The 22,328-nt window shown below is 38.2% G+C and overlaps 1 protein-coding gene across 1 annotated transcript in view; it reads left to right on the plus strand.

Moving 5' to 3' along the window:
- Positions 1 to 852: 852 nt before the first annotated feature.
- The window catches only part of CATSPERE (catsper channel auxiliary subunit epsilon), a 68,401-nt gene continuing 46,925 nt past the window's right edge, over positions 853 to 22,328 (plus strand). Inside the window, exons 1-8 of the mRNA XM_081312649.1 lie at positions 853 to 887; positions 2,841 to 2,914; positions 3,824 to 3,890; positions 6,256 to 6,335; positions 16,534 to 16,558; positions 17,355 to 17,432; positions 20,018 to 20,121; positions 21,163 to 21,649. Coding sequence (XP_081168775.1) covers positions 864 to 887; positions 2,841 to 2,914; positions 3,824 to 3,890; positions 6,256 to 6,335; positions 16,534 to 16,558; positions 17,355 to 17,432; positions 20,018 to 20,121; positions 21,163 to 21,649 — 939 coding nt within the window. The 5' untranslated portion in view covers positions 853 to 863. The remainder of the gene's footprint in view (positions 888 to 2,840; positions 2,915 to 3,823; positions 3,891 to 6,255; positions 6,336 to 16,533; positions 16,559 to 17,354; positions 17,433 to 20,017; positions 20,122 to 21,162; positions 21,650 to 22,328) is intronic.

Genomic DNA, 22,328 nt, shown 5'->3' on the forward strand with positions numbered 1-22,328 from the left:
CTCTGTTGATGCTTGTATTCCCTTCCTTTCCCCTTGTTTTTAGCTGCGAAGTCGTGTCTGACCCATCGCGACCCCATGGACAACGTTCCTCCAGGCCTTCCTGTCCTCTACCATCTTCTGGAGTCCATTTAGGCTCACGCCTACTGCTTCAGTGACTCCATCCAGCCACCTCATTCTCTGTCGTCCCTTTCTTCTCTTGCCCTCAACCTTTCCCAGTCCTTTCCCCTAGAGTGGCATTATTCCCCTTGACTGATTGCAGGCATGAGGTACTGTAGTTATTTTAGTTGTCAACGTGTGTGTCCTTTTTGGCTCCATGCTTCATTTCTGTATGAGATACATTTTTCTGAAGTGAAAAAATAATTATTAGAGGGGGGGTTGATGAATGCAGCTGAGGCCCAGTTATTCGTTCTATGGAAGCTCATGAACGAAATATTTTGACTTCTTTAAAATTTAAACTTATCTACTGGAGCACGGCAAAATTGAACTGAAGATGTGACTGCCTGAGTGGGACCATTCAACTACTTTTTCAAGTGATTTTTCATGGCACTTGCTTAGATCTGGAGTGGAGAAAGACCAATACTACAAATTACCGTTTTCCAAAGTCTAAAAAGCAGAATCCAAAAGTAATTTGATCAAAGAACTGGCTTAGAAAGAATGAAATACCACTTTCTCCAATATTAACCTGATAAATTTGTCTCTGTTTTGTATTTAAGAAAATTAGGTAGCCAAATAACGAATAATCTGAATAATTCATAACTAACACATATATGAATGGCAATAGAATGCAAGATGCAAGTATTAGCAGTTATTGGAAAACATTTCTTTATTTTACTTCCAGGTATAAAACAAGCACTGAAATATACATGATATTTTCTACAAGAACTACTGTAAGTGTTTATTGTCAAAATCCATATAAAATATATATCATAAGCTGTTTCTACCTGGGTTACCTCATGGAAATATATATATTTTTGTAACTCGTTCAAAATATATTGTGTTATGTATTGAGTTAGTATCTGTAATTTTCTAAAATATTTTGCCATCTTTAGTTAAGGCTTTGTAAATTTCACTGAACAATAATTACAGTGTAATAAATATATTGTACATAATTTGTATTAAGACACCAATTTTATATTTGCACAAACTGGGTGTTTGGGAGATAACTGCTATAGTATTAGTAACAAAGACCAAACTTATTCATTTGCAGCTTACTGTACTAATATATGAGAGTATATTAATGATTTCACATATTTATAAATATTTTTTCTGGAATATATCCATCACGTTATCAGTTTAAAGGCTAAACCTTCATTTCACAATTTAGAGACCAGAGTATAAACAGAATTTGTGACTTGTTTTAATGTTACATCATTACGATACTGTGGATAGTAAATGCTTTCATAATGCCAGATACTAAACTGTAGAATGAATTAATTATTTTCTGATATATTGTATATTTAATCTTGTATACAGTTTTATGCTATTAAATATGTGAAATGCACCCACTGTGGGTTCACTAATGGATAGGATCTTAGTAAACCTCTGTGTGAAAAGCTATGCAAATCAGCCATGTTTTATTAATGTGCAATTAAGCAACTACCTCCCTTTGATTTCAGTGAAACTTCAAATATGCAGAAAGTATTTTTAAAATACATCCCATCATTCTTCTGCAATAATTTTTCAGATAATACTGGAAATCTTACATCTTTGCCACATTGGTAAAGAAGAAAAGAGTGGGGTAGTGTACCCCATTCTCCTTGACCTCTCAGAAGCCTTTAATACCATTGACCATGGTATCCTTTTGGATTGGCTGTCACTATTGGATAAAATATCATCACTATGCAGATGACATTGAGCTTTATGTCTCTATCCCTGGTTATCCAAGGGATACTGTGACTGCCTGGTCACAGTGCCTGAAGGTTGTAGGGGCTCGGATAGGGGAAAACAGGCTTCAACTGAATCCTGATAATATGGAGTGGGCTGTGGATCGGTGGAGCCTCAGAATCTGGAGGTTTAACTTTTTTACTTCTGAATGGGGTGGCACTATCCCAGGTCTGCAACTTGGGGGTTCTCCTAGATTTGTGCCTCCTGCTCGAAGAGCAGGTGCCAGTTGTGACTAGGAGAGCCTCTGCACAATTTTGTGGGTTGTGTGTGAGCTGCACCTGTTCCTGAACCATGGGGCACTGATCATCCCTCAGTTGGATTACTGCAACGTGCTCTACATGGGGTTACTCTTGAAAAATATTTGAAGCTACAGTGGTACAGAATGCAGAACACGGACAGTTCTGGATGTCTGTTGAGTAGCACATGCAACACTGCTGTTACACTGCTGCATTGGTTCCTGATTTGCTTCCGGGCCCAATTCAAGGTGTTGGTCATTAGCTTTAAAACCTTTGTGGCATAGGTCCAGTATATCAAAGGAGCTGTCTTGCCCCAGTGGAATTGGCTGCCCAATTGTGCTGGCAGAAAAGTCCAACTGAGACCCCATCAACCAAGGAATTGCAACAGGTGGGGTTCAAGGGAAGAGCCTTCTTTTTGGATGGCCCTTGTCCTTAGAACATATTGCCGCAGGAGATAAGATCTGCCTCCACCTTTCTGGTTATCAGGAAATGCCTTAAAACTTGGCTATACGGTTGGCATAGGGCACTAAAGGAGAATGTTTTGACTGCAGGTGGCTAGTGTAGTAACAAAGAAGCCGCCACCGCCACCACCTCTCCGCTCTAAAACCATCATTTTTTAGTTTTAAATGCATAAATCTCCATTATTGATATGATTGTTATATTTTTATATCAATTATATGTTTTACTGGGTATTTCTATGTTCTCTTTTTTTTAATCTAGATATATTTAGAATATGAAGGAACCACATTTTCAAGATGGGAGGTTCCATCATTTTGTACAGTAGGTGATGCAACGTAAGTATTACAGAATATGTAAAAACTAACTACAAAGAAACAGGTTATAGAGAGAATACTGTTTGATCTTTGAAAATGTAATAAGTTGTTATAACTAACTGTTTGTTGAGGCATAGAGAGGACAACATATTGGTCCTTTACCAGTAGTAAGAAACCTCAGAGCTTTATAGAATGGAGGAATATTTTGTGCAGTAGTTCTTTTTTACTTTTGTATTAATTCCACCTAATAATTTACTAACTATAGTATAACAAAGATTATAAAAGTGATATGACAGCTATCATTTCTTTTTTAAACATATAATTCTAAACAAAGCAGCTCTAAGAAAACAATATAAGGGAGATATAAGTTACCCTACTTTTTATAATAAACAAATTAGATGATTATGTGCTTAAACTAATTGTGTGAATCAGTATGCAGATCATGGCATTGGAGCCTTTCTTCCATAAACTAGAAGCACGTTTTTGTTTATTTTCGAGATAAGTGAGAACATTCCCCAATATTTTTCATTAATTTTCCCACTATTTCCATATTAGCTGTGTTTTTAAATACTCAGAGATATTTAAAACAGTGGGTGATTATATTAGGCAAAAATGCCTAATATATCTAGTCTGTGTTTTTGCAGTTACAGAGGGCTGATGATTTTTTAAAATATACTTTACTGAATAAACAACATAATCCATTTAAACCATAGTATAAAAGAAACAATAGTTAGTTCTATATATGTATTTTATACTGTAATTCCACAAAATTGCAGAATGCTATAAAATAGCCTTACTTCCAGGACAGATGGAGGAACTCTGTAATTACATTAGTTACAATATTGGAATTTAGCAAAATATCAGGCAAATATCTTCTTATAAGTAATTATGTGCTAATCACTTAATTATGATTCCTCCCCATTGCTTTAGGAAAAAAACAACAACATTGTTTTGTTCAGTTCCTGGTACTCATAGGATTCAACCAATTACAGATCCGGTAAGTTCTCAATTATTTAAAAATACTATTAACACATATATGACTATATAACTGTATTGTGTTTTGTGATGAACCAGGCTCTGGAATGAAAGAAATCAGAAGAAGGTATAGAGCTATATTTATTGTAATGGCTAACAAAGTTCTGCTGTCCCCAAAACTAAATGTTTGGTGATTGAGATAGTCCTGAGTATCTTACTAAAAGATCTCTGCTTTATTCAGAGAAAGCAGGCAGTAGTAGGTTATGAATCTCACTATTTCAGTGCTACAGAATTGGCAGTCACAGATTCATGCTCCAAAAGAAGGGAAGGACAATTTTACATCTTTATTATTTGAGCTTGAAGTTCTTTTTACTGACACGACAAAACTAGTGATGGATGATAGGCATCTTTTTGGAAACAACAATGGTAATAGTTCTATCTGAAGAGTGAACTGCAACATTTCCACTCTTAACACAAGGAAACAGAAGTGGAAACATCCAGTGTTCCCACCTATGTTCCCTTATTCCAGTGAAAGAGGAGATAACCCAGGTCAAGCAACATTTTTGAATAAGTTGCAACAAAGCCAAGCAGCATTAAGTGGGATCATTTTGAAATGGCAGCAGATCAAGTTATGCACTCATGCAGAAAATATCTGAGTAAGCAAGAAAACACATCATGGCTGATGCACTTGAAAAGGTAACCCCAACTTTCATCTTTTAAGAGCAGATAGAGAAAACTCAAATAGCAGAATACTGTTCTTCTCCCAGTCTTACCTACCCCACTTTCCCCCTTCCACTCAGTAATCAGAAATGTAGACAGATTTCATGAATGGCATGATATAGAGTTGGATCTAAAGGTTGTCAATTACAAACAGCTTGCCAACATCCACTAACTTTTACAGGGTTGAGCTGTTTGCTTTGGACAGTCAGGTGTTCAGTATGAATTAATCAAGTAGATTCACACACCTGATTCAACTGGTAATCTCATACTGTATGTAACGTATTAAGAAATAAAATGAAAAATAAAAATAATGGCTCAGCTGCAGAAAGCAGAACTGCAGATGATGCATATCACCTCCAATATTTGGAGGATCATGGTGGAGATACAAGGTTTGGGGAGCAGGTACAGAAGAATATAAGTTCTCCGCCTAAAGATTATAGACAAATTCTATCTGGCATTGGAGTCAGGGTAGCAATTAATCAAATGGTAGATGACTGGTTAGCTGGGTTAGCTGGAGTTACATGGTCACTCAGGATGGGAAAATACATTGAAAGCATTGGGCTGGATTTGTGAATGTCAGCTGCATTACTTACAAGTAACAATTTTCTGTGAACTCTAGATTTCAAACAAAAAAAATCTACTGCCTTGTTCCACCATTTCAGTTGTAATAAATAAAAAGTAGTATTCAGTGGTGAGAAAAGTAAGAAAAGTAAGCTACACATAGGCAAGAAAAACCAAATGTTCAGGAATAGAATGGATGGTACTTGGCTCAACAGTAGCAACTGTGAAAGAAACGTAGGCGTTCTAGTAAATCCAGTCAGCATTGACAATAAAAGGGATTAGTTTTTGATCAAAACAACCCTGGAATTTAGGATTAGGTAAGATCTGCTGGTAGCCCAGAGATGAAGTGCAGCGTTATCTAGAAACTCCCCACTATTTTTCACCAGTTATGACCATACATACAAATTTCTCCACTCTCCCAAGATGGAATCAGTAGTACTAGCTTTTGACTAGACTTTGTGATAACATAAAATCATGACTAAAAGCACTGTTAAAAACAAAATAAAAATAAGGTTAAAATTTACAAGTTAAAAGTAAGAATCAAATTAAAAATTCTAAAGATTTAGCATCTGAAGATGCTAAAAGATTAGCAAGGGGAAGGGAGTGCCCTCAAGCCACCAGCCATCCCTCTGATTATGACCATAAGAAGTTTAAGTTTAAGTTTATTGAATTTATATACCGCCCTTTTCCCATAGGACTCAGGGCGGTTTATAAAGTATTTAAAAACATCAATATACGGTAATACAAGAGTTAAAAACAGTTAAAATAATTAAATTTGATCCCTGAGGGGGGGAAAAATGAAGCAGAATTTAGAATATTTTCAGATGTTTTGCTGGCAACGTAACTCATCCCCATATTTATTATAAAACCTATTGTTCTCTGATTTGTTTTGGTTTTATATTCTAGCCTGTTAAGACTTTCTGAATTTTTCTTGTGATTGGTCACTTCTTCAGGTTTTGCAAGTATTATTTTGTATTTTATACCTTCATCCAAGCCAGTTATTTTTACAAATATGTAAAACTATATCGATAGCTGTGCATAAGAAACTTCTTGAATAACTGTGATACTATGAAAAAAAGAAATAATTTGTATTTTTCCTTTTATAGCCATCTGATGAGGAACGCTACTTATCTATCAATGCAGATGTGAATTGTTTTGCATGGTACATTTATCAAGATGAAAACAGGTAAAAATCACCCACACAATTGCACTTCTTTCTATTTATATATCTTCAATTATGGCTGCTGTTTTGAAGCTAGAGTTCTGCAACTGTATTTTTTACCCATCAGCAATTATGCTGACTTCAACAGACTGCTTAAAAATCAATCATTTCAAGATGACATACTTAATACTTTTTCTTTGCAGCCTAAATCAGATTTATAAATGTCATATAGTAGTACTTATGAGTGGGAATATAAATTTGGTATTTAGGACTAACTGAAAACATTGAAAGAAATCTCTCCTTAATGGTCCATGATATCAGGCTGGGTTGGGTTTCTGCTTTGGGCCCAAAGCCAGCTGGGTGATTTGGGCCAGTCACTTTCTCCCATTCCCAGAAAGAAGGCAATGGCAAACCAATTCTGAAAAATCTTACCAACAAAACTGAGGGACATCTCCAAGCAGTCTCCCAAAAATCAGGCATGATTGAATAGAGGAAAAAAACCATACTTATGAGTGAGATGAGTGAGAATATAAATTTGATATTTAGGACTAACTGAAACCATTGTAAGAAATCTTAACCATTCCCATAATGGTCCAATATAAAAACTACTTATTGTTATTTTTAATTACATTTTAGTTGAATGTTATTTCTGTCACTAGGAGAATTGAATTAGTGCTGCTAACTACCATTGAATATATATTTTACCTACATTTTTCATTTTCATGTATTTATTTCAAATATGTAGAAGTGCCTTTGTAGGCTTAACAAAAAATGTGACAAAGGAAAGATATTACCTTCTTTCACGCTCCTTTCTTTTCTAACTAGATCTCCAGTTTTCAGTTTTACCCTCTGGGCATCATTCCAACACAGCACCTGGCATTTTGTTAAACCAGGTGGTTTGACCTTGGATGTCTTCTCAGAACTTTTCTATGAGAAGCAGAAACTTCTCTAACCCTCCCTCCCTCTCTCCCTCCATTAGAAGCCATTTTTCTATAGAGAGCTGACAAGATATTCAAAATGAGAATTTCTGTCTTTTTTTTCTTGCAGAAAGCTAAATGAGATTGCAGACTTGTCCCTCTTCTTGGTCATCTTACCATGGGATATACTAATTAGCTTTCTTCCTCTTTCTTGCTCATCTCCTCTTGCAATGAACATCACTAACAGGGTGCTGGTGTATGGGATACATGTAGAGACACCCAAGCAGGGGTGTCAAACTCAATTTCATTGAGGGCCGCATCAGCATTGCGGTTGCCCTCAGGGGGCTGGGTGGGTGTGGCCTGGGTGGGCGTGGCCAAAGTGCATATGGCCTACTGGGTGGGCGTGGCCAGCTCTACATCATTTGCCTCAAGGGTGCCTATGGGGGCCTGGGCAGGAGTGGGACAGATCTGAGGGTCTCTTGCAGAAGGAGGGTCTCTGGGCCAGGGCCAAGGCAGTGGGGGCCGTTCCCTCACTGTTTCCAGGATGGCTTCGCGGGCCGCATAAAACCACTTCACGGGCCGGATCTGGCTCCCGGGCCTTGTGTTTGACATGTCTGCAATAGAGGATTTCTCTCTGTCTTTGCTTTATTGCCGCTTAGCTCAGACATGTCAAACTCGCGACATCACGTGACATCGCTCAACGTATTGGGACAGTTTGGCCTTTGCCGGCAATGGGGTGGGCGCAGCTTCGACATGACGCATCTGGCCCACAGGTCAGCAGTTTGACACCCCTGACTTAGCTACTCATAGCTCTGGCTAGTTTAGTTACTATTGCAACATCTCAGCTGGTGGACTCGCTTGTTAGGAGTTTACTGCCCAACAGGATTGTTATTTGGTCTCTTCTCTCTCTGTTTGCTATAGTTTCTCTGCTGTTGGCAGGAGAATTGGTACCTCTGCTGGTAATTCCATTTATCATTGGTTAAACAAGCCAATGTCTCTTGATATCTTGTCCCAATGTTATTTGGCACTCAGCCACTGTTCCTCTTCATGGAGTCTTCAGTTGCTTCAGTTCCTCTGGAACCAACCAATTTTCTACTGGGTCTTTAGTTTCTTTCCAAAGTCTTGGTGCTTTGGGAGTCCCCTTCAATGAATTCTGGAATCATCTGTTTGTTCTTTTTCCATAATAAATTTTCAGCGACCAACCTCCCGGGTAGATTACTGCAATGCTCTCTACATGGGGCTGCCCTTGAAGACCACCTGGAGGCTTCAGCTGGTGCAGAATGCGGCTGCGTGGGTTGTGATGGGAGCATCCCGATACTCCCATATTACACCCCTCCTGCATGAGCTGCATTGGCTACCGGTTGCCCTCTGGATGAGATTCAAGGTGCTGGTTCTTACCTATAAAGCCCTACATGGCTTAGGCCCGGGATATTTGCAGGACCGTCTGCTGCCAGGAACGTTTTCCCATCGCCCTGTGCACTCACACAGAGAGGGCCTCCTCAGGGTGCCGTCGGCCAGACAATGTCAAACTGACTGGTCCATGGGCCAGATGCATCATGCCAAAATTGCGCCCACCCCATTGCTGGCAATGGAAAAAAAAGTCGTGATATGTCGCAACACGTCACGTGATGTTGCAAGTTTGACACTGCTATTCTAGAGCGTCAGCATCTTTCTTTTAATCTTGATGACCAGAACTGGTCACAATATTCCAAGTGTGGTCTCACAAATAGAGTATAAAGTGATGCTATCACTTCCTGTGATCTTAATGCTATCCCAGGAAACCAGTCCCTCTCTCTGCAGAGGTGAACTCCATCAACAACACATTATTAATCCAATTTTTAAATTATAAAATGGAATATGAAAACATAAATTATTGTAGAACAAATCTCAAAATATTACAAAAACAACTTTAATAGTAAGAAATTCAATAAACATATACAGTAAATTAAATGCATTTTCAAATGTGGACTTTATACTCTTCTTAGATATTTGCATTAGATATTTATTAAATAAAATTTATATATGGACACACACACATAGATCCATAATTAGAATCTTCCTACCACTTAAGAAACAATTTAGTAATGTATAATTTCTTAAATATTTAATTATGTTTGCTTTTAGAAAGAAATTCAACAATATCTTGTTTGTATGCTTTATGTTATTTATAAAAATCTGTTGGATGGTAAAAAGCATGTGTAGATTAAAAACAACACATGCTTTTATATGCACTTCAGTATAAAGATTTGTCTTGCATCCCTCATTAATGAACATAGCACATGCAGGCCAAGTCAGTTGGCATTCATTTATTAGTCTATGCCACGGGTATCAAACTTGCGATAACACGTTACGTGTCGTGACATATTCTGACTTTTTTCCCATTGCCGGCAATGGGGTGGGTGCAGTTTTGGAGTGATGCATCTGGTCCGTGGGCCAGCAGTTTGACACCCCTGGTCTATGCTATCAACTTTTTTGCAGATGGCAAAAGCATCAAAATATTTACAACTATTTTCAGTTCAAATTTTTATTTATTTTCTGAATATTGTGATATATTTGTTTTCAATGCTTTTGAGTTTTTAAAATATATTTTATTAAAACTTTTAACTATAGTAATAAAAATTAATATAAACTAAACTTAGAAAAAGAGCAAAGAATAGAAAAAACTGCAGGGGAAAAAGGAAAAGAAAGAAAATAAAGAAAAAGAACAAAAATACATAAAGAAATTACTTCCAATCTTCATCACAACAAATACAAATAAATGTAATAACTCTCCACTCTTGTAAGATTAAACAGATATTTCTTCATCTGTAAGCAAATTTATAAAACATCAAATTTTCATACCTGGTATCAGCAAAAAGTCCAAAAGTGTTGCCAGAACATTGCAAAATTTTTTTTATTTTAACCTTGATCAAGTAAATCAGCTTTATATTCCTTCATGTTACTTCTAATAGAATTAATTTATAGTTCAAGACCTGGATCTGGACAAGACTATGGTTTCTTATGATGTGACTTCACTCTTCACCTACATTCCAATAACTGAAGCTGTCACAGTAGTGAAAAAATGACTGTGCTCAACTGTGTTCCGCATTGTGGCCAATCTCTACATGGGGAGGTAGGAACTAAAACCTAAACAACTTCACAGGATTTCCACCCATCACTGGAATGGATGATACTTGGGTTAAGATTAAAACACATGAAATGGAAGCTTTAACCAAACACATCAACTCTGTAGACAGATAAATTGAATTCACTCAGGAAGATGTTAAGAAAAATAGTCTGGCCTTCCTGGACAGTGCAGTACACATTAAGGAAGAAAGAAGCCTTCACTGAAGTTTACAGAAAACCCCCACACAGAGATCAGTATTTACATTTTGATTCTCACCACTCACTGGAACATAAAATGGGAGTGATCAGAACCCTATACCACCAGGCTGAAGGTTTGTCTACCAGTAAAGATGGAAAACAAAAAAAATTAAAACAGATCAAGGAAGCCCTCAGAATTTTTGGCTATACAAACTGGGTCTTCATCTAATCTCTCGGGCCCCCCCAAAAGACCGTTTTTTCAAAAGGCCTTTTGAAACAGCATTTTTGGGATGACCTCCAAGGGAGGTATGTTGAATGGAATATGGCTCTGTGAAAACAGAGCCAACAACCATAGGAAAGACCAAGGAACTGGTGAGTAGACTGGTTACTTGGAATCTTTCCGGATACGGTAAGGATGGGGAATCACCATAATCACCATGTGCTCTCAATGGCTGCTACTTATCAGTCAATTGATGCTATCTGTCTTCCTTTATTATAGCATTATCATTATATATTTATTTATTTATTTATTTATTTATTTATTTATTTATTTATTTATTTAATTGGATTTCTATACCGCCCTTCTCCCTAGGGACTCAGGGCGGTTCACAGGGCATATATAAATAGGTATACAAAAATTAAAAGAAAATTAAACCATGCCCAATTAAAATACAGCAAAAGTAAGATAATAAAGCCAATTAAAAAACCCATATTCCCCTTCAGGCCAGACCAGCTAACTCGAACAAGTGGGTCTTCAACCCGCGACGGAAGGATCGGAGGTCCGATGCCATCCGGAGCTCAACCGGCAGTTGGTTCCATAGTGCCGGGGCACCCACAGAGAAGGCCCTCCCACTGGGGGCCACCAGTCGACATTCCCTGACTGGAGGCACCCTGAGGAGGCCCTCTCTGTGGGCACGCACAGGGCGGAGGGGAGTTGACGCCGGCAGCAGGTGGTCCTCAAGGTATCCCGGACCCATGCCATGTAAGGACTTAAAGATCATAACCAAGACCTTGAACCTCACCCGGAAGACAACTGGTAACCAATGCAGCTCGTGGAGCAAAGGTGTAACATGGGAGTACCGGGAAACTCCCAAGACAACTCTCGCGGCCGCATTCTGTGACCAGTTTGTCACATGACCAACCAGATGTTTAGACTGGATTTGGCATTTTTGTCCATGTATCAAATATTTCCCAAGGACCTGAGATAGGCAGATGTTGATTTTCTATGAGTTTGAGTGCTGGGAGTCAACAGTAATCCTGTTATCTTGCTCTTACAACTGTGGTGGACCCCTTTAAAGGATAATAAACCTGCAAACCTCACTTTCTAATCCACTTTCTTGGATGAGAAGTGAAACCTCTTCAAGGAAAAGCAAAGTCCAGTTGCCTTTTGAAAAAGCACCTTTGAGACAACCATGACCTGGAGGACTGAGAAACTCCATAGAAATTCCCATGGAGGTCCTGATTTTGAGGGGAGGATTGCATCATTGCCATACGTGATACAATCTTCCTTCTTTATTATGGCATTATCATTATGGTTTGTCACATGACCAGCTAGATGTTTAGATTGGATTTGGCATTTTTGTCCACGTATTGAGTACTTGCCAAGGACCTGGGATAGGCAGATGATATTGTTTAAAAATATTTAAGGAATCATTGTAGTATGTAAGCTATTCCAAGAAAAGCTGTCTTTTGCAATTGACTGATAGATTTTGTCAATACCAATGGTATTCAAGTGGTGCTCCAGAAGTTTTGAGATTGCACCTATGCATCTTAGCACTACTGGTACTATCTTTGCTTTCTTTGCACAGTTCTGCTTTTATTTGTAGGTCTTTGTATTTTGTATTTATTTTCTCCACTTCTTTCTCTTTTGTTCTGCTGTTCCTCTATCCAGACTTTCCCACTATCCTGACTTTGTTGTCTTTCTTATCAATAATGGTTTAATCTGGGGTGTTTTGTGGCAAGTTCTTGTCTGTTTGAATTCTAAAGTCCCAGAGCACTTTAGCTTCTTCATTTTTTTATTACTTAGTCTATTTTGTGGTCCCACTAGTTCTTAGTTGCAGGCAGATCTTCCAGCACCATTTTGCTATTTTATCATGCTGTTTGTAGTCAACATCAAGATCTTTGTGAGCTTGTGTGTAGTCCGCAACAAGATCTGTATGATCTTCTTGCAGCAATTAACTAAGTGAGCCACTGTTTCTTTAGCTTCCTTGCAGAGGGACTATTTACTGTCTGTTGCTGTCTTCTCAATTCTGGTTTTGTATGCCATTGTTCTTAAGGCTTGATCTTGTGCAACTCTCTGTCTCTTTCTTCTGTACTCCTGCTCTTAGCCCTTGTCAGGTCTTGATACTATCTGCTTTACTGGTTATTTTTTTAATATATTGGCCATGTAATGCCTTATCTTCCCGTGCCAACTTTCTGTTCTTCGTTTGGTACTTCTTGTAGGCCATTTTGGTCTCTCCAGCATTCAGTAAGCCTTCCTGGTATACTGGCTTCAGTGCATCTCCAGATATTCTTCCAAAGCTGTTTTTTCTTCTTCAATCCACACCCACCTATTTTCTTTGGAAAGTAGAATCTCAACATTGCTGTGAGGGTGTAGGGTATGATTCATTGTTATTATTTACCAGTTTATTGTTATTATATTTTTCTACCTTTTTAATATGCATTTGGTTCACTCAAGATGACATAATAAGATGACGTATAAATGACAGATGTTGTAATAATGCCAAGATGGTTTCAAGTCTGTGCTCCCCAGATGTGGAGTTTCTGACCATCAAATGCAGACTCTTCTATCTGTCTAGAGAATTCTCTGTTACCATTATCACAGCTGTGTATATCCCCGCCCCAATGCAGTGGGAGACTTTAACCAAGTGGATTTGAAAGCTATCCTGCCACATTTCCATCAATATGTGGACTTTGCAACCAGAGGGGAATACACTAGATCAGACATGTCAAACACAAGGCCCGGGGGCCGGATCCGGCCCGCAAAGTGGTTTCATGTGGCCTGCGAAGCCATCCTGGAAACAGTGAGGGAACGGCCCCCACTGCTTGGCCCTGGCCCAGAGACCCTCCTTCTGCCAGAGACCCTCAGATCTGTCCCACTCCTGCCCGGGCCCCCATAGGCACCCTTGATGCAAACGATGTAGAGCTGGCCACGCCTACCCAGTAGGCCATATGCACTCTAGCCATGCCCACCCAGTAGGCCACGCCCACTCTGGCCATACCCACCCAGCCCCTTGAGGGCAACCGCAATGCTGATGTGGCCCTCAATGAAATTGAGTTTGACACCCCTGCACTAGATCTTGCTTATTCCAACATCAAGAAGGCTTTCAAAGCTATCCCCCGCCCTCACCTGGGCTCCTCTGACCATCTCTCAATGCTGCTTATTTCAGCATATAAACCTTTATTAGTCAGAGTGAAACCTATAGTAAAGGGTTTGGACAGAGGGTTTGGACAGAGGGAGCTATAGAAGCATTACAAGATTGCTTTGAGTGCACAGATTGGGGCATGTTTAAAGATGCAGCTACTGATAACCAACATACAAATGTTGAGGAGTATGCCACCACGGTGTCTGCATATATCCAAAAGTGCATAGATGATGTCTGTGTCCTGAGAAGCATTGTTGTGAGGGCAAATGATAAACTGTGGCTGACTTATGAGGTCCACAAGATGCTGAAAGCACGGAATGTGGCTTTTAAATCTGGCGACATGCTGGCACTTAGAACAGACAGAGCAAATCTGAAAAGTGCCATATAAGGTGCAAAGCAAGCCCATTGCCAGAAAATTCAGAACTTTTTCCAAGACCCTACAAACACCAGGCGAATGTGGAAAGGTATCCAGGCCATTACGGATTACAAAGTGAATCCATCGAGATGCAAAGACACAGACTTCCTAAACAAACTGAATGCATTTTTTGGTAGACTTGAGACATCAAGTAGCACTCCTGCTAGGAAAGCTGGTGCCCCATCCTAATGAGCAAGTGCTAAGCTTTGATGTCACTTCTGTCTGGAAAACACTGAAGAAAGTTAACATTCGGAAAGCAGCAGGCCCAGATAACATCCCTGGATGTTATCTTAGTGTGCAGATGAGCTGGCTTGTGTTCTCACAGATATTTTCAATCTCTCATTGCAGCAGGCAGTGGTCCCATCGTGTTTAAGATGGCCATCATCTTGCCAGTGCCCCAAAAGTCCACAATTGCAGGCCTCAATGATTACCATCCAGTTGCTCTGACATCCACCATTATGAAATGCTTTGAGAAGCTGATAAAGGACTTTGTTGTATCTAGCCTCCCACCAGCATTTGACCCGCTTCAGTTTGCCTACTGACCAAATCGCTCTACGGAGGATGCTATTTCTTCCGTTCTCCATCTGAGCTTGAAGCACTTAGAGGAAAGAAATACTCATGTGTGTTTGTTGTTTGTCGAGTTCAGCGTTTAACACAACCATTCCCCAGCATCTAGTAGATAAACTGGGCCTTTTAGGCTTAAACACCCCTTTGTGCAACTGGATTCTTGATTTTCTTACCAACAGGCCCCAATATGTGCAAGCTGGAACAAATACCTCTAATACCATTTTCTTGAGCACAGGTTCTTCTCAGGGCTGTGTCCTAAGTCCGCTGCTGTTCACCCTGTTGACCCATGACTGTTGTGCTAGGTTTGCCACCAACCATATTGTGAAGTTCGCAGATGATACAACAGTAGCGGGCCTTATTCATGATGACAGTGTAGAAGCTTACCGCAAGGAGGTTGAAGGGTTGATGAACTGGTGTAAGGAAAACAGCCTAGTTTTAAATACTGGAAAAGCCTAAGAGATCATTGTTGATTTCAGAAAAGGCAGGCACAGCCTCACTTTTCTGTGTTGCCATGCGTCTGAAGTGCAGTCACATGATGGGGGGGGCAACCATAAGAATTTCTGATCTGGATCATAAATCACCTTTTTCAGCTATGTCGTAACTTTGAACAATCGCTATGTGACTGTAAGTCAAGGACTACCTGTAATGGTTATGGTTGGGGCAGAAATGGAACGAAATGGGAGCATATGTATCAAATTCTCCTTCATAATGGTTTTTATTTATGTTCTATTTTTCATTCTACCTTTTGTATCTTTATTTCTCTCTCTTTTGTACTCTTAGGTTTACTCAATAAAGAAAAGAAAATGGTAACATATGTTACCTTGCTTAGCATATATATTCTGCATACTTCCACAACAGAGACTTTTTGTATGCCTTTTTCTGGTGCAGCTGGCAGATACTATGAGATTTTTTTAAGTAAATATTCATTCATGATCTGATTGACTCTGTTGTAAGAGATATATCATTTTCTTTGCTTAGAAATATGTAGAGGCAGAATAGTCTAATATCCCATACGAACAATATCTCAGTCCAGATTTCCAAATGATTTCTCCCAGGGATTTTAGATACTATAGATATTGAATTGCAGGGAGACAAATATCCCAAACACTATAGACAAGGAGTAGAACAAAAATCTCAATTTCCTTTTTGAAAATTCCTTCCATAAATGAATGGAATAATTGTAACACTCTTGAGAAGCATACCATTACTTGCTGAGAATATCAGGAAAATATCAGGCTTGCGTTCAACAGCCATCTTTTTGGGGAAGTTATGCAGCAGGGTATCTTCAGACTATATAAATTTAAAAGGATGCCCATAACAATCCAACAAATGATCTGTGTTGCATGCAGCCAAGAATATCCTAATCAATGTATCCACCAGAGGAGATAGAAGCATCTTTATTTGTAAATCATAAAATAAAGGAGTCATAATAAATTCCTGAGTTGAAATACATCATTTTACTAATAGAATTACGTTGGGAAACTTGAACAAACTGATACAAGTTATATCTGCAAATAATTTGTTTCAAGCTCCAAATCTATGAATACAAGTGTTCAGAACAAGGGCTTTGTTATCTGTTTTCCTGAATTGAAAATGATACTGTCTATTTTCAGTAGGAAGTTTTCATTTTTGTAAACTCTGTATTTTTTTTCAAGGTTATGGGATACTGGTCCAACTCAGGTAAATATGTTCATTATAAATTAGTCAATAAATGTAAAGAGAATATTAATCACTCTCTGTTTCTGGATAATATTAGCATGTGTTTTGGCATGACCTTATTAATTCTCATTGCCTATCATCATTTGTACTTTCAGAGTTGGTAAAGGACTACATGCATATACCTCATAAATCTTTTACTGAAGTAAAAGACTTCTCCCATTCCAGCTTAAGCCCCTGTTTAAATTATTTAAATATGTGGTTGATAGTGTTAAGGTTGTGTGATCCTTGGTTGTTTTGTTGCAGATGCTTTATTGCCCAGCTAGGTAATATCATCAATGGTACAAGGGAGTAGGATTTGTTCTTTGTTTATATACCAGAGGCTTGCCATCAGGGTTGGTGAGAGTGTTGTTGATGGTTCCTTGATTAGGCTGTTGTCTTCTGTTAGCTTGTTTGTCTGAGTTGATAGTTTCTTGATTGGGATATTGTTTACTTCTTGATTATTGCTCTACTATTAATCTTGATATTAATCTTTGATTATCTGGGTGTTGATTGTTGGTGATGAAGTGTTTTGTGTTGTGAAATCCATGACCACTGTGAACGTTAGTATATAAGCAGAGCAACCCCACTCCCTTTCTCATTAACTCTGGGAAAATTAATCTATTTTCTAATAGTAATAACATTATTTCAACTTGTTAACTAAACAAATACAATTACATGTTTTAATAATTATGTATCTTTTACAGAAATTTTTTAAAAAGCATTTTTCATGAAAATGAGAAGCTCTTCTTCTGTAATACTAATTTTTATTTTTTGTCAGGCTATAAAAGTATGGTTATTTGATCCAGAAAATGCAGACGAGAAGGAAATGCTAAACATTGCCAGTTCACCACCAATAGTAGGTATTTTATTTTGCCTTATAATTTACATGGTATACATATAATGCTATCAGATTTTCAGAAGCAAGGTCAAATTGCTTATTTTGTCTGTTTCATTAATATGGCACTATCTGGCAATTAAACACATAAAAAAATCTTTTTTCCTTAATTGTTGCACAAAAATATTTTCAAGGGATGGCAGCTGAAGAGAAAACAGATAACTTCAGTCCCATTGAATGGTAATTCAATTGATTTTTTTGAAAAACACGCCGTGAACTAGATTTTATAAATTTAAGGGAGAGAAACAAAATCAAAGGGAGAATTCAAGTAAAAGAGAAAAGAAGGAAAAAAGATGAGAAAAGTTATCAATGAAAGAAGGTTTTATGTGTTCTTGTTTTTTTCCAGCATAGCACCATGGTGGATGCCTGTTGGTAGGCTCACCTTATTGTTGTGTATGGTGTACAGAGGTCTCTAGTTGTCCCAGTCAGATCAATGGATGGCCAGCAATGATAGTGTCAGTTATTTGGGCTGGCAGGAGAAACGAGAATAGCAGCAACGCAGTTAACTAGTGAAGTGGCAGTGTACCAATTGGCTGGAAAGGCCCAGTGGAGCCTCCATCAGCATCCCCCCTGGTGGGAGCTAAGTAAAACTACGTTGGCTGGTAGCCTTTTATTGTGGGGGTTCCTTGGAGAGTGGTTGGAAGTCAGCAGAGCTTGGTGATGCTACCAATCATCTGTCTGTTCAGCTGATGAGTGACATGGAATGGGCTTCAGAGGGTGAGTGGAATAAGTGGCAGTGGACTAGTAGCTTGGACTCCTATCCTCCACCTTGAGTTTGCTGTTACAGAGAAAATGGAGACATTGGGCTGGCACAGAACAAGGAACTGGCAGTGGTTACAGGATCCTGGCCATTGGAGCCTTCAGTGGTCAGGCTGTTTGCTGTACTGGGTGCATGGAAAGGCAGCATACCTGGGGAGAAGGGCAGGTGCCTTGTATTTGGCAGCTGCTACTCAAGCAGCCATAAGATATAGCAGCCATTTTGATGGGCTCTGTTGCCTATCTTGGACAATGCTGGACTGAAACTTCCTGTGATTAATGTGGTAGTGGAGATTCCAAGTCAGAGATGCAGGATGGTTATCTTCGTGGCTGGCAAGCACCTGGATTAAGGACATTTGCATGATCTGGGCTCCTTTACATATTCTGGGGGCTGAGTGTAACTGGATCTTTTCTGCTTACCTCATATGAGAGACAGGAGTTGACCTGGAGTGCGGCCACCCAGCCATTTGGAATATGTAGCTTCTCCTCTGCCCAGGGGAGAGTTGGGACAAGGGGAGGGCTCAGTTGGCCTTTGTACAGATTTTACTTGCTCATCAATTGCAACCTTTTCTAGATAGGGAGCTTTCCTCACAGTCATTCAAGCCTTGTCAGTTCAGCTTTGGGTTACTGCAATACACTTTACATTAGGCTGTTCTTGAAGATCATTCCGAAGCTATAAATAATCCGAAACACACTGGTGTGTACATTACATTTCTATTGTACAAGCTGCAGTGCTTCCCAGTTTTCTTCTGGGTAGAATTCAAGGTGCTAGTTATCATCTTGAAAACCCCTACATGGCATGGGACCAGGTTATTTATAACAAGGGTCCTTAACCCCCAAGCCGTGGCCATGGTCTATTTGCTACTTGGCCATGGGCTGGCATGCACACACATGGGTGCACAGCTCAACTTGCAGTTGAGCTGCGTGTGCATGCACGTGAGTGCCCTTCTGCTACTCATATAACCCAGTTCCCCTCTCCCGCCTAGCCAGGCCTCCAAGCCCCAAAGTTTGGGGAACCCTAATCTACAGGACTACCTCTCCCTGAATTGATGTACATCTAATCAGAGTTTTCCAGAAAGTCTACTCTCCATGTTAAGCTTGCAACTTATTAATTTGTAAATCTTATATCATTAAATGAGTTTCTTATCTTCCCAGCCACTCCATACTCTCTTGCATTTTGGAGTTTTTGTGACATACTGCCATAGTTGGAATACTTGTTATATACTGCCCAAAGCCACTTTCTATGAGATAGGAGGCTATGTAAATTTCATTAATAAATAAATATCATAAACTCACTTTTTTCCTCTTCAAGAAATAGCCTTTTTTTCTTTTCCACACCATCCACGTAAGCTATTTTTGAAAGAACTCAAAAACCCAATTTCTATTTATATTTGGCTTGTTCTTGAGCTTGTAATTTGTTCTTTTTCTATAGCCTTCAGTTTAAATATTGTACAATATTTAAATATTGTAGAAAAATAATTTTATTAAGAAATAATCTTTAAAAAAATTCTCTTCCATAAAGGATCATTCTCTGAACCATTTTGAGCCATTATATTAGAATTCTTTTTCACTTTCTAGACTGTGACACTGCATTGTTTTATGGTTTTATGATAAGTCTTATGGTTGGTCAACTCACAATAAAAATATACATATTTCATACTAATAATTATTATTTTTGTATTGTTAATTTATCTTTGCTAAGAAGTAGAACTTCATGCAAATGAAATTCTATTTAATAAAAAAGATTTTTTTAAAATTTTCTCTTAAATATAACTGTTTTTATTTCATAGTATTCTAAGACCCTTAGCAGGCAGTTCTGGAATTTGGGACAGGAACCTTCCATTAGAACATTATTTAAAGGAACGGAATATTTCAACATCTTATTTGATAATGGGTACTGTTCTTTCAATTACATTTTATAGAGTAATGCAATGCTTTTGAAATGACAAAGGGGTAGCAAACATGTAGCCCTCCAGATGATGCTAACTGACGATCAGCAACAGCCTTGGTTTGCCTGAAAAATAGTGAGGGTTGTTGCTCAATAACAATATTACAATTAAATAGTATCTGAAAATTCATATTTCCTTCCCATTTAGCAAGGTTCATGATTGATGGTTAGATGAATTGTGATACGACAATGCTCACAAAAAGAAGTTATAATATTGTTGTTTTCTTTGTCTTCTGATAAATATGCCCTTTTTTCAATTAGCCAGCTATGTCTACATAGCTACAGTTATAGAACTGATACACTAACACTTCAGTTTAATAGACATCCATTTAACAGGTTCTACATACAATATGCAAACTTTGCATCTGGACTTTAAACCCAAAACATTAAATAAGTGCACTATATCAAAAGCAGTCTAGATATATTTACATTGTTGCATAGTGATAAAAATTGTGAAAATACTGTGACAAATTTGAATTTAAGTGACATTTGGTTGTCAAGGAGTGTATTTCCTCAAATATATATATTTGTTGATAATTTTGACAAGAGCTCCTCTGAAATCCTATTTGTACATGTGAGATTAGATTGGTGATGATTCTAATCTAAAATGAATTAATGCTCAGTAACTATTTGATAAGCACAAGGACTGTGCTACTGAGAATATAAGCACAATGTACTTCATAGCTAAAGCTTTAACATTGACAGAATATGTTTACATAGATCTGCTTGTAGGTATTGAAATATAAATATATATTGAAATGTTAAATTAAATTGCTATTTAATCAATTTATTATTTTCAATGAATTTTTCAGCAAAATTTGCTTTTTAGAACTTAATTTCAGCATTTAATTGGGAAGTAATTGAAGCTTATAGGTAAACATTATTAAGAAGAATTAGGGAATAAATCATTTTGATGAAAAGCATATTCAAATACTTTGTTTATAAAAATATAATAGCTAATTGTATTATATTTTTGTTTGTTTTCAGAGTATGGATGTTTCAACTGCCTAGCCAAACAAATGATAACATGGCAATCATCAGGGACAAAACAGTGACTTTTCAGGATTGTTTTGTTCATGATACTCCTTTTACTATTGCCCAGCCTATATATATATTAGGCCCAAAAACAGGAGTTTCTGTCACTCTTCCAGCTGGTAGTGATGCCATAATAGAATGGTGTGCCTGTTATGCAAGAACAGCTGTCCTAGTGACAGTTGATGGTATCTTCCACACTAGCAATGGATTTTTAAAAGTAGCAGAAATAAAATTTCCTCCAGACCTCATACCATCTGGCATGATTCACCAAGTCAAAGAAGTAGCTATTCTTTTTCCAAATGTCTTCATTCTGATTGGAAACATGCTTTATGAGGCAAGAATAGGCGAGGTTATCAACTTTGGAGAGTTTTATTTTCCACATGTAAAAATTATTGGAATACGAAGCAAAACTTGGTGTTCTGATGAATATCCTTTGACTGTGAGTATTTATAAAATGTTGGTTTACATGTAATTATAAAGGAAACTGTACTCATCCTTAAAATAAATACACAAGTGCTTCATGCAACTAATCTCTGACATCAGATCCAGGTGAAATGTTTGACAGCTGTTATAGACTACATGAATTACATGAAGTGATAGATTGTGTCAGAATGAGTAAATTGGAGTTTAGTCTATATGACATAGTTATTTATTTATTTATTTATTTATTTAATTTTATTTATATACCGCCCTTCTCCCGAAGGACTCAGGGCGGTGAACAGGGCAAGAATAAAAAATACAAAGTTACAAAAGTTAAAAAAGAATTAAATATATGCCCACTAAAAACAGTAAATACAAATATTAAAATAACAATAAAAAACCCCACCAATCCCCCATCAGGCCAGGCCGGCTTGTTCAAATAAGAATGTCTTTAGATCGCGACGGAAAGAGCGAAGATCGGGCGCCGTCCGGAGCTCAACCGGTAACTGATTCCATAGCTCCGGGGCGGCCACAGAGAAGGATCTCCCCCTGGGGGCCACCAATCGACATTCTCTGATCGGTGGCACCCTGAGGAGGCCCTCTCTGTGGGAACGCACAGGGCGAAGGGACGTTGATGCCGGCAGCAGGTGTTCCCTAAGGTACTCCAGACCCCTGCCATGTAGGGCCTTAAACACCAT

Source organism: Vipera berus, assembly GCF_964194415.1.
Source record: "Vipera berus genome assembly, chromosome: 1".
Taxonomy (NCBI): Eukaryota; Metazoa; Chordata; class Lepidosauria; order Squamata; family Viperidae; genus Vipera; species Vipera berus.